General features: G+C 44.5%; 1 protein-coding gene across 2 annotated transcripts in view; it reads left to right on the forward strand.

The window, feature by feature from the left end:
* Positions 1 to 7,779: 7,779 nt before the first annotated feature.
* Positions 7,780 to 14,593, forward strand: part of LOC147635415 (uncharacterized) — a 57,996-nt gene continuing 51,182 nt past the window's right edge. The window contains exons 1-2 of one of the 2 annotated variants that reach the window (XM_086802690.1): positions 7,780 to 7,954; positions 8,172 to 8,391. In XM_086802690.1, the coding sequence (XP_086658816.1) occupies positions 7,875 to 7,954; positions 8,172 to 8,391 (300 nt within the window). In that variant the 5' untranslated portion in view covers positions 7,780 to 7,874. The remainder of the gene's footprint in view (positions 7,955 to 8,171; positions 8,392 to 14,593) is intronic. The other variant, XM_086802689.1, reaches the window with a different exon arrangement.

Consider the following 14,593-nt stretch of genomic DNA (forward strand, 5'->3'; position numbering starts at 1 on the left):
TAAGAGCAAGGCCATTACTCTATTGTGCCCACTGTGTAAAATTAGGAAATCATGACACTTCAATGTGCAGATATCCAAGATTTCAAAATGTTGCACAACCACCAGCACTTAGAGTCCCATTGGCTTTACCTACGCCACCTGTACAGATCACCGCTATGCTACTGGACAACCCAACTCTTCTTACTTACCTAGGGGGATGTTCTGGGTACAAGACGCTTCACCTTTTCCACCACCAGTTCTACCACCACAGCCACCACAGGCTAAAATCAATCAAGTATTGATTGAAGGGCCATCAGAAGATGTTGATATGGTGCGGGAAGTAGAACTTAGCGGGGAGTACTACGAGCAAACGATTGAGGTTATGCCGGAATATTATGTCTTACATAATAACGCCTGTGTTTCAAACCACGATACAATGGAAGGGCAAGGACATGAACTCAAATCTAAGAAGAGGACCGCTACAATGCTTTGGCTGCGGAGGGCCGCATCAAGTCGTCGAGTGCCCAAACAAGAATATGGTTCATACACACCAACCCCAAAAAGTGGCGGCTCCACCCAATGATATGCCAATACTCACCTATACTAAATGTGGGATTGATCATTTGATCAAGGATTGTCCATACCGCGCAAGTGATTCGACTTCTAATGCCAATCAAGCCACCATCCGAACCATTAGTGTATAGCCTCAAACAACCAGGAAGAGCAAAGAGAGCAACCAACAACTCCTAAGGGGGTTGGTGAATACCCCAATGCCGATGAGGAAATAAGAAAGCTTGAAGACGCCAGGGCCTTAGTTGAAGAGTGCCAACAACGGCTTCATGAAGCCAAGCTAAGGGCCAATCGGGCCAAGGATACAATTTATCCACGAAATGAGCCAACCCGGGATAGGAAATTGGACGTGCCAACCCCAATTCCGGAAGAAACAGAAGAGGAGTCCCAAGCAAACACACTGACCAGAATGTTTGAGGAAAATGGGGAGTCCATGCATTCCTTCCCTAAGGAGGAATATGAGACACATACATGGGAAGAACCTTCTATCTCCAAAGAACCCAGAGACATAGGGAGTCTCGCGGACTGTGCTATCCATGCCTGTATACAAATGCCATTATTTGTTGATGCAGTCGTTTTTTAGCTCTATGTGGGAGTTTTTAATTGTTCCTTCTACCCAACTGAACGATGTTGTCACTGTGCCTAAATGTGGAGGGCTTCTAAGGAGGAATATGAGACACATACATGGGAAGAACCTTCTATCTCCAAAGAGCCCAGAGACATAGGGAGTCTCGCGGGCTGTGCTATCCATGCCTGTATACAAATGCCATTATTTGTTGATGCAGTCATTTTTTAGCTCTATGTGGGAGTTTTTAATTGTTCCTTCTACCCAACTAAACAGTGTTGTCACTGTGCCTAGTTGTGGAGGGCTTCTATCTATATCTCCTTGCTGAACTTCTTTGCTTCTATCTTTAGATTCCTTGTTCATTTCTGTAGCCAGAGTGGGTACTTTCGTTGCTTTGGCAATTCTCAAGCCATTTGGTTGAGTTTTCTTTTTCCTCCACACACAAGAGTTGGCGTGTTGCTTGCTTGAGTTGGGAGTTGATGTTGCATGCTCTTACCACCCTCTTTTTTATGGTTTGAACTGCTTGTGGTATTGGCCACTGAGTGGGGTTTGGGTACCCATATTGCCGCATTTCCTTGATAGTATCCTTGTGCTCACTCAGTAAGTCCCTTTGGACCCATTGCTTACGGAATCCTTGAGGTCTCTTTGGATGCTTGGAGTCCTGCCAATCGGTTCGAGTCAGCAAGGTTTGACTTTTGACTTGTTTGCAGGTTCTTGGGGTCTTTATATCATTCATGGTGTCCTTCTTGTCTAGTTGATCTTTAAAATGATTCTTGGGCACCCACTTCTGTGTACCCTTAGATGTTGGGTATTGTGTGGGCAAGCTTTGCGGAACGGATGCTGGTTCTGTTTTTTGAGGTGTTGCCGCTGCACTTGTTGTTGTTTATCAGTTATGATGTGCTTCCCTATGTTTGTCAAGTTCCATAAGGGTATGGACATGACCTTCTCGCCTGTGCTTAGCAATGTTGTTCTTTCTTCCCATTGGATATTACATTTACTTGCACAGATCCAGGATCGTCCTAGAATCATCTCTTCTTCCATGGAACCTGCAGGCATGACAAACACCTTCCCGACCAAGGAATTATTTATGATGGAAATGTTAACATTTAAATATCCCTTGGCTTTTGTGGTTATCAAGTGAACACTCTACGAACTTGCACATCAGTGGGTTCAAGGTGTGGTTTATCTAATGCTACCTAGGTTTCATATGAGATCAAGTTATGACTTGACCCCATATCTAATGCTTGTTGCATGGCCTTTAGTTGTAGTAAGTCCCACCTTGAGTTGTGCTAGCTCTGCCCAAAAGTGCCCAGATGATCCCTTGGTTCTCATGGCAGTAAAACAAAAGGTATTCAATGATTACACAAATGGGTAGTACGAGGTAAGCGGTATCATTTACTCATCATGTGCATGTTTGACTACTTGAGCATAAAGGAAAAAATGAGAAGTATTCGATCTTATGCATTCCACGTGAAACTGCAGAAAAACGTTCACGTCGTGAACAAAATCCAAAAACATTCACGCGTGAACAAAATTACAAAGGTTCACGCCGTGAAAAAGTTTAAAAAAGTTCACGCCATGAAACGATAATTTCTCACGAGCCAATCATGCAACGCCACATGGCATTCTTTATTAAGACATCCGCCATGTCCGATGGCTGCATTATAAATTCGATTTTCTTTCCTCTTTTCATCATTTTGCATCATGTGCGTTGTCTGATTATGTGCGAATTGCTTCAACGTGCATCTCCCGAGCTCGCCTTCTCCTTTTAACCTTCTCGACTATCCCCTTTGAGGTGGGAGCTTGATCCTCTTCTTTTCTTTTCTTTTTTGTTTTTGTTTTTGTTTTGTTTTATGTTCTTTCAAAGAATCGTCACATCTTGAGAATACACACATTAATTGGTAAAACAAATGACTTGTAGCCCCTTCACATGTGCATCAATCTATAAAATTAACAAAAGAAAAAAATCCTCATACACCAAACAATCATAATCAAACGATTAAAAATACAACCTGCACTTTCACGAAAACTGTGTTTTCACGGCCATACACTTTCACGCTTGACCTTTTCACGGCCATACAGTTTCACGCCTGACCTTTTCACGGCCTATGTTTTCACGGCCGCACCTTTTCACGGCTTGTGTTTTCATGGCCATACACTTTCATGCTTGACCTTTTCATGGCCACACACTTTCATGGAAACTGACCTTTTCACAGCCTATGTTGTCACGCTTAATCTTTTTATGGCCACACATTTTTACAGCTTGTGTTTTCACAGTCGCACCTTTTCACGGCTTGTGTTTTCACAGCCATATACACTCACGCCTGACCTTTTCATCACGGCCTTTGTTTTCACAGCCATACACTTTCACGCCTGACCTTTTCACGGCCTATGTTTTCACGCCTGACCTTTTCACGACCTGCAGATTCACGTACTCACTCTTACCTTGCTCCTCTACGCCATGAACTGACTATTAACACACCAGAGGACTGCTCCTACACCAACGAACTCTTCAATTAAACTAACCTATTCCCCATTTTAAAAAAGAAAAAAGAAAGAGAGAGAGAGAGAGAGAGAGAGAGAGAGAGAGAGAGAGAGAGAAAAGGGATGATATCAACCCCACCAGTCGTTAGACTGATCCTATGTGCCTATACAAATGTCAGCCTCGGAGTCCGAAGCCCACGAGACCCCAGGTACAACTTAAGCCAGCAATGCTACTGGATCCCCAGCGAGTCAGAGAAGAAGGACAACACAGCGACCGAAGATGAACTTCTTGGGTCCTTATGCCCAAACCTTCCATGTTCATCTCATCAACAAGGATGCTCACACAGCCCATGGAAAGGTAGCCCTTCAGTACCACAGCCCGGAATGTCTACAAATACTGGAAGAGGCTAAAGTTAAAGCAAAACTGGACAAAGTTGGTCTAGGTAAGATGGCGCAGATACTCCCACGAAGTATCGACACAGAACTATGGCGCAAATACTCCCACGAAGTATCGACACAGAACTATGCGCGGAGTACCTAAAGACCTACGACAAGGGGACCAAAAGAGGAACAATCACCAAAGCAGATGGCACTACAGGGCAACTCCTCATCATCACAGAGGAACACATTCGGGAGGCTCTGTAACTTCCAACTGCAACCAAGGTCCACCAACACATCATTGACAAGATGTCTCTGGAGGGCATGCTCAAGAAGAGTTCATACAATTTGAATGGTGCAGAGTACGAAAATATCCAAGATGAGGCTACAAAGAAAGCTTGTAGGGCCATGTCTTTGATGATGCAAGTAAAGCCAGTGGATAGATATAACAAAGTCGTTCTCAGCAGGATTGCAAAAGTACATAAGGAGAAAGAAGACGATTGGGTATACTATCTACAGAAGGAGATGGAGAATTACTTGAAAGCCCACCAATCAAAGATATGTAACCCATACCTCCTCACACAGGTTCTCAATCACTTAGCAAAAAGGCCTCTCAAGGAGCCCAAACCAGAGGAGCAAATGCAGTTGGCACTATTACAGGACGAGCCCAAATTAACTAAAAATGTGCAAGAAGGGCAAGCTATCTTGATGGGACCAAGTAGATCATAAAGCAGATCAAGGAAGAGCGCAAGAAGAAAACAGATAAGAAGATGAGAGGAATGCTTAACGGATGTTGCTGCTGAATCACAAAGACTAGAGGCAGAAGTGGCCACGGAAATCCGCACTTACCAAGAGAGGCACTTCAAGAGAATATTCTCAACCATACCACACAAGAACCTCGACAACAAATCACTCCTCCGACAAGCCTAGCACAACTCATATTTACATACCTATCTCCTCTCAAGGAATCAAGTCTGGCAGACACGCCAATAGAGACAGCTCCAGAACAAGCAACACTAATACAAGCTGCTAATACAAGCTGAGGAAAGACAAGATGTGGAAGTGGCCACAGTCCTAGTACTAGAACCAAAGGCCCCCATGGAAGCTAGTAAAAGACAAAGAACTCCAGATCCATCCAGTCCAAGCAAGTGGAGAAGATTGGAAGATGAAGAAAGACTACCCCAGCTGGCCTCCCTGTAGAACATCGACTAAACCATCTATAACATGAAAGAGAACAAACAAACAAGGCTCATGCAGAGAAGATTAGAGCTCTTAATGAAACAATAAGTGCAAGCTAGGAAGAAGCACACAAAAAAGAGTTGGCACACCAAGAGACAGTGACGTAGCTTACACAACAACTACAAGACACTCAGAGGCTAGCGGCCCAAAGGCTCCAATAGATTACCAAAGCTCAGGAAAAGGAAGCAACTGGCCGGCGGGCCCAGGAAGATGCAACAAGAAAATTCGAAGATTTAGATGCTGCAAGGATGGTCAAAGAAATGTCAATTTCAAACCTCCTTAGCAACACACACTCCCGTTTATAAGAGCTCGAGCGTCAGCTAGTGATTCGAGAAAGAAGCTAGCAACCAGAGCCTAGCGATGATCTCCGTCTCCTCCTTAAGCGTGCCTTCGAGTTGGGTCAACTGCTAGTAACTCCTTAGGCCCCTCCTCAAACTCTTTCCTTGTTTTTGTCTACACTAACACTCTCTCTACTTCAGTATGGCATAAATCTATCTGAAGATATAGGCCTACGAGAACTAACATTAATCAAACAAAATACTGAAAGAGATGCTGATCCTACTGTAATCATGGAAATTTCGAGGGGAGACTTAGTATTAACTAACCCCCCAGGACATCTTTTTCTACCCTCTACATCCTATCGTGGCTAAACCTTCGTAGTTGGTGTCGCGTTCTCCAACACTCAGAAATTTTGGACAACAATGTCGAAAAATTAGACCTGTTTGTCCCAGATGACATTCCAGAGACGCCCACCAACTATGAGGTAGTAGCACATAGTTACCAACGGGTTATATGTCATGGGTGGCTAGAGGTATATAACACTCACCAACATCTAAATCTATGTGAGTCTACTCTATATTATCCTTTTGGCATTCTAAAACTCTACACTAATATCTACAAACATTTAGAAGCCATGCTAACAAATGTGCAATACAATTTTGATGCTACCCACATAGAATATCCCACTATCAATGTCAAAGAAATTCCAGACTTACAAGACTTTATTAAGTCTCATAAGCCTAGCCACCCATCCCCTAGCACAGGTCAGGGTAAAGAAGAATCTTCTTTTTCCTTTTTCAAATCAACTTATCCTGTCTATTCTAATGTCGCTAGGAAGCCACTTAACCCATATCCTAACACGCCACCTACTAACACCTCTTAAGCTGACTGCATTTTCTCATCTTTCTATCCTCATGAGATAGATTTTCCCACTAACCCTCTCACCCCGACGAGGAGGTACTGGCACCTCACCCATCTCCAACACAACACTCTCAAGAGGCACGACACACCATCCCGTAAGATTTACTGATGATACCATCTTGGATTCTTTATCAGCAGCAGCTGTAGAGTATGAGGGGTTTATTCATGCAGGCAATCCTCTTTTGAAGCCAAAGTTAATGTTCAAGGTACTCATACAGATAATTCCATTTGAGCCCACACGCCGAATCATGCCAAAAGCATATTTAGAAATCACTCTAACAAAACAGCATAATGTACCATACCCTCTCCGCACCCCATGCCCTGACTTAGAAGAACTACTTCCATTGGCTAGAGAGGGTACATTATGGGCGAATGTGGCAAAGCACACAAAGCTGGCAAATCCTCACTTAGCTGATTTGCTCGAGATACGGATTGTTACATTCATGATCAGCTACTGTTTCAGAAGATGGAGGAAAGCAAATCCTGTGCACAACACAAGAGGTGGCTACGCCACCATAATCACCAATGAAGAGCACCCCCAACTGAAAGACTTTGGAATACTGCCAGACTGGAGGAAGGAGTACTTGGCAATTGCGGAATACAGCCAAGTGTATATGAGCACGCCACCAACACTGCGGGTCGATCCATTATACATGCCAGTTAAAGGAAGATGGAAACCCCTGGAATTTCAAGAAGCCAAGAGGCGTGACTCACATGTGTGCTACAAGTTTTCCATTTTCATACCAACAACATTTGCAAACATTCAGGAATAAAGACAACAGATACTTACATGGATCAGGGCATGGTGTAGAATTCTAGACCCCGCTACTGTAGCTAGTGTCAGATTTTTGAAATTGGTGGTGGTGCTGATAAACCAACGAAAGGAACCCTATGATAGCTATGAAGTAGAACACCTGAAGTTCGACACATGAACCAAGGGCCATCCGATAGGGGAATCATGCTTTACTACCATCGACTTCGATGTCTTCCAGGCTACATGCATTTCACTTTTGAAGACATGGTGGATACAAGATTCTGGAGATCACATTCAACATTCTGACGCACACTCAAGAAGCTCCAATCCAGGAGGAACTTCTATCGACATGAGTTCGGTGACCAGGTCTTTAGATCTCGATATAACAGGTTTTGCGGATAGAACCTACATATATATATATGTATATATGTATATATATATATATATATATATATATATATGCGCACACATATATACATATATATATATATATATATACATACAATTGATCTGTCGCGCAGGCGATCTCGCCCCCGGTGGTAATCCTCAAACACATCATGCACCATGCTGCGATTCTATTTAATTAATTAATGTAGACAAATTGAGGGCATTTTAAGGTAGTTTGACAAAAGAATTATTGAAACTTGGTCTTACGAAGTTGTTTTTCTACCCACACCAGGACATACACACGACGAAGAGCGAGCCATGGATGGAAGAGGCTTAACGTCTCAGCGCAAGAGAGTTCGTTTCTCGTACGAAGAGCCTGATCCCGATGATAGCCACAGGTAGGATTTTGTTTTTCAATGACACTCTACATTTTTGAAGTGGCACACTGGAGTCCACCTGTGCTTGTATTATCAAGGGTTTTCTTGTCTGTTCGAGGTGGGATTCTAGGGTTTTGGGTTATTTGTTTTGTTGCCTGTGCGTGGTAGTAAGCTTCGTAGAATTTAGGGTTTTTCTTTTGTGCGTAATACCCACACTACAGTTTCTTGCTTTGCGCAGAGAGAAAAAGCTGCGATTTCCAAAGGGCAAGAAGGAGAGCCAGAGGGCAGACAGAGATTTGGATGTGGTTTTTGAAGGCGAAGAAGATGATGGTCCTATCAAGTCTACAGACCCTCGGGTTGCTGCTACTGAACGTGCTGGTAGAAGAACTCTTACATTGGATGATCTAGAGGAGACATCCCTCCCGACTGATGTTTTCGGGGCTGAAGAAGATTATCAGGTTACCCTAATTTTTAGATCATGTGTATTCTTTAGGTTAGTTACATATCATGAAATATTAAACTGCACATGATTTGCCGTGGTAGGGAAGGGCTTTCTATGCAAGACTCAAGTTTAAATATGTTCTCCTTGTGTTTGACCTCAGCAGAGAAACTTTCAAACCTTAGTGTTTTCATTCATGTGATTATGAGAGCCGAACACTGCAGGCAAACTGAAGCTGGTTAGACTGAGGTCGGTTGTGAGATCAATGCCGCAGAGGTAATGTTCGTCAAGTTACTAGATGGGCAGACTGAGGTCGCTTGGGTAAGGGTTGTGAAGGCTTGAAGGATCAAGGCCGCAGAGATAATGTTTGTCAAGTTACTAGATGGGCAGACTGAGGTCGCTTGGGGCAGGGAGCCTGAGGGGGCAAAGAAGGGGAGCTGGAGAGGGATGCTGCAGAGAGGCATGGAGAGGCAAGGTTTTTGAGCTGAGGTCGTGCGGGAGGAATGCTGCAGAGAGCTGAGCTGAGGGCACGGGGCCGGGGGGGTGCTGGGGGCTGGGGGGTTTGAGCTGTATTTTGGTATAAGCCTTATTATTTTAGGCAATAGTCTATACTAAAGTTAAACCTTTACTGTATACTGTATTATTTAATCCATGGAGAGCTATGGGGAAATTGTCCGCATTACGAGCGTTTGAGTGAACATAGCATCATGACTACAATGCGACATGATATCCTTGTGAAGGTGGTGCTTCATTGGTTGAAAAGTTTTACAGGAGAGGCAGAACTTGATCCAAAGATGGTGTAATCCCAGATTATACATAAGCTACCTAATATTAGAGACACCGTTTTCAATTAGAGAAGTTTCTTAAACCACTTGCGTAGTAGAAAATCTCTGATTTGTCAAGTCTTTCATTACAAACTAGAGCACAATAGATACAAAGCTTTGTTGATAGAAAAATTAGCTCTTCATTTTGATTTTTGTTGGTTGAAAAATAAAAACCAAGACATAGCCAAGAATAAAAGAAGATACACTAAGATTGTAGACCAAGATGATATTATGTCTTGGTTAGATTTTCTCCTAGATAACCTCTATATAACCTTAGGCGATTCCTAATTTAAACAAACAATTGGTATTCCTATGGGTACTAACTTTGCCGTTTTTCTTGCCAGAATTTGAATTTATGGAAGGCCTCCACAATCTTTGTCAAGTGAGACGTTTTGTTGATGATCTTTTTGTTCCTAATATTCCTGATTTCCAAGACTTTATGTATTTAAACCCTACTTCTCTAGGTGGAGGAATTTATCTGTGAACTTAACTGCATTGTAAATAATGACCATTGTTCTTTTTTGAACCTTAAGATTTCTCAATCTTGTGTTGGTTTAGATGTAGATATATATGATAAATGTTTACAACCTGAGTATTTCAACAGAATGCCTCACTTCACTTCTAATATTAAGAATGCCTCACTTCACTTCTAATATTTCTAAAATAACTAAATATGGTGTTGTCTCTTCTAAGTTATTCAGATTCTCTTGTCTCTGTCCCAGTCGGCTAGCATACCTCACCTATAAATAGGTGGTGCTGGCCTCTCATTTCTCATCCAGTCTTGTACATATTTTGCTCCCTCACTTATGAGACTTCTAGTGTCTCTTGCTTGGGACTGTTTTACTTCAGTATATTCAGCATAGATTGCTCCATATCTCTCTCTCGCTTTTGCACTCTATTCAGCACACTCTAGTGCCACTTTACTTCCTCTCTGTGCACTCTTTCATGGTATCATCGCTCCCGGTTCAGCGACTCCTTTGCTGCCCGGGATTTAGCCCTACTTGAGCACCCTCTCCTTTGCATTTTTTTCTCAGATTTGCAGCCCCTTTGCTGCTACGTTTTCTGGACAGCACCTGCTGGTCACTTCTCCTTCAGATTGGCTTCACCGATTGCAGCCCCTACCGAGATTGGTTCTAGGACTTCACTGCCAGGTCTGGCGAGATCACTTTGGGTGATTCTTCTTCTGTGCCAGTGCATGGACATGGCACTATCTCCATCTTCCGATCTTCCGAGGACAAGAGGTACTTCTCTGATGTTCTGTATATTCCAGATTTGGCTTTTAACCTTTTGTCAGTAAGTGCTCTTACAGCTCAGGGTGTGGAGGTGATCTTTTCTCATTATGAGATTACCATTCGTGATAAGGCGACTGGTAGTATCTTGGCTCAAGGAGTCCCAAGATAGTGGTCTTTACAAATTGACCGCTCTGCTTTCTTCTGGTGCTTCTTCTGCTCTTTGGCATGCTCGGTTTGGCCATTTGAGCTATCAGCTTCTGCAACGAGCTTCAAAGGATGGGTTGGTTGAGGGTTTACCGACCATCAAGGCTCTATCTTCTTCTGCTTGTTCCTCTTGTTTTTTACAAGGGAAGCAACACCAAGCCGCCTTTTCGAAGGAGGCAACACAGATCTTCGGCATCACTTGCTCTCATTCATGCAAACTTATGTGGTCCTATGAGTACCGCGTCTTTGAGTAAGGCGTTGTACATGCTCGTGATGGTGGTTGATTTTTCCAGATTACTTGGGGTTTTCTTTTTGAAGACCAAGGATGAGGCTTTTCAGCACTTCTGTGATTGGAGAGTTGAGGTGGAAAAAGAGACCGGTCGTTCGGTCAAGGCTCTCAGGACTGACGGAGGAGGTGAGTTCACATCCCAAGAGTTTCAGCAATATTGCAAAACATATGGCATTCGGAGACACCTTACTACATCATATACTCCATCACACAGAATGGAGTTGCAGAGAGGAAGAATAGGACCATTATGGAGATGGCCCGTGTTATGTTGAGCATTCTTCATTACCTCGACGTTTCTGGGCTGAGGCGGCTTCCACTGCTGTCTACATTCAGAACAGGTCTCCTACTGTTGCTCTTCTCGATAAAACTCCATATGAGGCTTTCCATGGTGAGAAGTTCTCCGTTGTTCATTTTCGGATATTTGGGTGTTCGGCGTATGTTCATGTGCCTAAGGAGCATTGCTCCAAGTTGGACTCGAAGTCTCAGCGCATGACTTTTCTCGGATACAGCAGTGTGTCCAAGGCATATCGTCTTTATGATCCTTAGGCCGCCGGATCCTCAGGCCGCCGCCAAAGTTGTTGTGAGCGGTGTTGTGGTGTTCGACGAGACTCCTACATCTTCAGAGGGGGGTGGTGAGCTTCTTCTTCCTCCGTCTCCGTCTCCTTCTCCTCCTCCTCCTCCTCCTCTCGCTGCTTCTGTTTCACCTCCAGCTGTGGATTCTCAGTCAGATGATGATGACTCTGCTCCTCCTCTAGCGAGTTCAAGTAGATTTGTGCCTGGATGGTATTATCAAACAGTTCGTGATTTTGGGTTACGTGAGCTTCCTTCTGCTCCTCCGCCTAGTTCTCTTCGGTGTTCTTCTAGAGTTACAGGGAAACGAATTCATGAGGGCAACATGTTTGTTAATTATGCTCTTATGTTCTCTATCATTAATGGTCCTTCTGATCCCACTTCTGTGGACGAGGCTCTTTCACATGAGCCTTGGCGTGCTATGCAAGCAGAGCTGGATCCTATTGAACGGAATGGCACTTGGATTCTGGTGCCTAGGCCACCGCAGCGTAAAGTGATTGGTGTGCGTTGGATCTTCAAATCAAAGTTCTGAGTTGATGGCAGCTTGGACAAGCACAAGGTGAGGTTGGTTGCCAAGGGTTATGCCCAGCGCCTTGGAGTCGACTTCGACGAGACCTTCGCTCGGACGGCCCGGATGACTACCATTCACACTGTTCTTACTCTTGTAGGTCATCATAGATGGCCTGTTTTCCAAATGGACGTCAAGTTGGCTTTCCTGAAGGGAGAGCTTACATAGGAGGTTTATGTTGATCAGCCGCCGGGATTTGTTGTTCGAGGCAAACAGGATCACGTGTACCGGCTGAAGAAGGCTTTATATGGTCTGAAGCAGTCTCCGTGGGCTTGGTACCAGCGGATTGATGAGTTCTTTCAGAAGCTCGGCTTGCGCCGTTCTCATGCAGATTTGAACCTTTATATCCTCCTTGCGAGGGCGTTGATTGTTATCATTGTGGTCAATGTTGATGACCTCATCTTTACAAGTTCTTATTCTGTTAGGATCCGTTGGAGACAGAGTTTGAGATGACCGATCTTGGCCTTTTGCATTATTTTCTCGGCTTTGAGATTTGACAGACATTGAAGGGCATTTTCTTCTCTCAGCAGAAGTACATACGGGAGATTCTCGATAGATTTCAGATAACTGGGTGCAGGCCAGTATCTTCTCCGATGGATGTTAGTGAGAAGCTTTCTCTACTTGATGCTTCTCCAGGGATTGATCAGGGACAGTATCGGGTTCTTGTCGGTTGTTTGGTTTGGTTGACCTACTGAAGGGAGAGAATTAGGGTTTGGTTTCATGTGGGAGACATACATAGAGAAGAAGGAGAGAGAGAGAGAGAGAGAGAGACATATGTGGGGATAAGTCAACTCATCAAGTGTGAGTGTGTGACTCCCCTATCACACATGTATATTTGCTCTAGTACACATAGTGCACTTAGTACATTAAAAGTACTAAGTGTACTATGTACTATAAAACACATGGGCTAGTACACACTATAAGGGTGGGTATAATGCCTTTACCCCAACAACCTCCCACTTAAAGGCTAAGTGCCCTTAAATGAAGGAAAAGAAAAATCAGCATGTACATGATAATATACAAGGCCATATCAAGGCTGAAACTGGCCTCATCCAATGCCCATCAAGTGTCTGCAATGAGCAAACCGCTCTGGAGGCAAACTCTTTGTCAACAGATTAGCCGGGTTGTCATCCGTATGAATCTTAACAAGCTGAATTTGCTTGTTCTCTATCACCTCTATGATGAAGTGATACTTCACATCCACATGCTTCGTCTTTGCATGAAAGACAGGGTTCTTTGCCAACTGGATGGCACTCTGACTGTCACAATGCAACAATGGAATATCCCCTGTATAACCCAAATCAACCACTAACCGAGATAGCCATAATGCCTCCTTGCAAGCCTCTGTGGCTGCAATATACTCGGCCTCTGTAGTAGATAAGGCAGTGCACTTCTGCATCCTGGATATCCATGACACAGCACCTCCTGTGAATGTAAACACATAACCGGTAGTAGACTTCCGGTTATCTGGATGACCGGCATAATCCGAATCCGTGTAACCATGCACTAATGCATCCTGTTTGCCAAAGCAAATGCACATATCCTGTGTGCCCTTCAGGTATCTCATGACACCTTTCACTGCTTCCCAATGCTTCTTGCCAGGGTTGGCCATGTATCTAGAAACCACTCCCACTGCAAATGCAATGTCTGGCCTAGTAGCAACCATGGCATACATGAGACTGCCGCAAGCTGAAGCATACGGAATCTTGGCCATATCAGCCCTGCCACTATCTGACTGTGGGCTGTCCATAGCACTGAGTTTCACATATGGAGACAAAGGAGTACTAGTCTTCTCCCCCCCGTCCATATTGAACCTCTGCTGTCACGTGCATCCCGCACTTGGATGCCACGTGGACATTCTGTACAGAAGGTGCAGGACCTGGGATGGTGAACTGGTCCCATGTGAGCCCAGTCCGGGACGAGTCAGCCAGGGATCCATCTCAGTCGTCCGAGGTCAGGTGTGCATTGTCCTGCACATGAGTCCAAGGTCAGGTGTGCAATGTCCTGCACAAGAAGCAGTGCCAGTCCGCGCTGTGAGTCTCCCTCTGGAATGATGTCAGATGTGCTGAGTATCTGGTTTGCAACTGGATGCCAGACCTCTGTAGGCATGTAGGTTGCATGTAGAGATGGGGCCAGCCCATAGGGCTACCCCAGTGTAGGTGTTTGCATTGGCATAATTAGTATGGGCATGGGGGAGGCATAGAACCACCCCCAAGGGGCCAGGAGGGCCCAAGACTTTGCCCACCAGCCAAGGCAAGGGCTGGAGGGGCAGTCGGCCAGCTCCAGACCCTCTGGACAGGCAGCCGACAGAGGGTAGAACCCCTAACAGTAGGCGGCCAGGTGTGGGGGGGCAGCCCTACACCTCTACGCATGGTGCCCAGCAGCAGGCTGCTGTCCCAGATCATATGCGCAGGCTGGACAGTACTTGTCAAGTGTGAAAACACTTTTATAAAAGTGTGAACCCAATTTATTATTAAATTCAGTCGTGGAGCTTCATGAGAGCCAGCCGACTGCATGATTTGGGAAGTATAAAA

The sequence above is a fragment of the Cibotium barometz genome, chromosome 9, assembly GCF_041138505.1.
Source record: "Cibotium barometz isolate CiBa-2024 chromosome 9, ASM4113850v1, whole genome shotgun sequence".
Taxonomy (NCBI): Eukaryota; Viridiplantae; Streptophyta; class Polypodiopsida; order Cyatheales; family Cibotiaceae; genus Cibotium; species Cibotium barometz.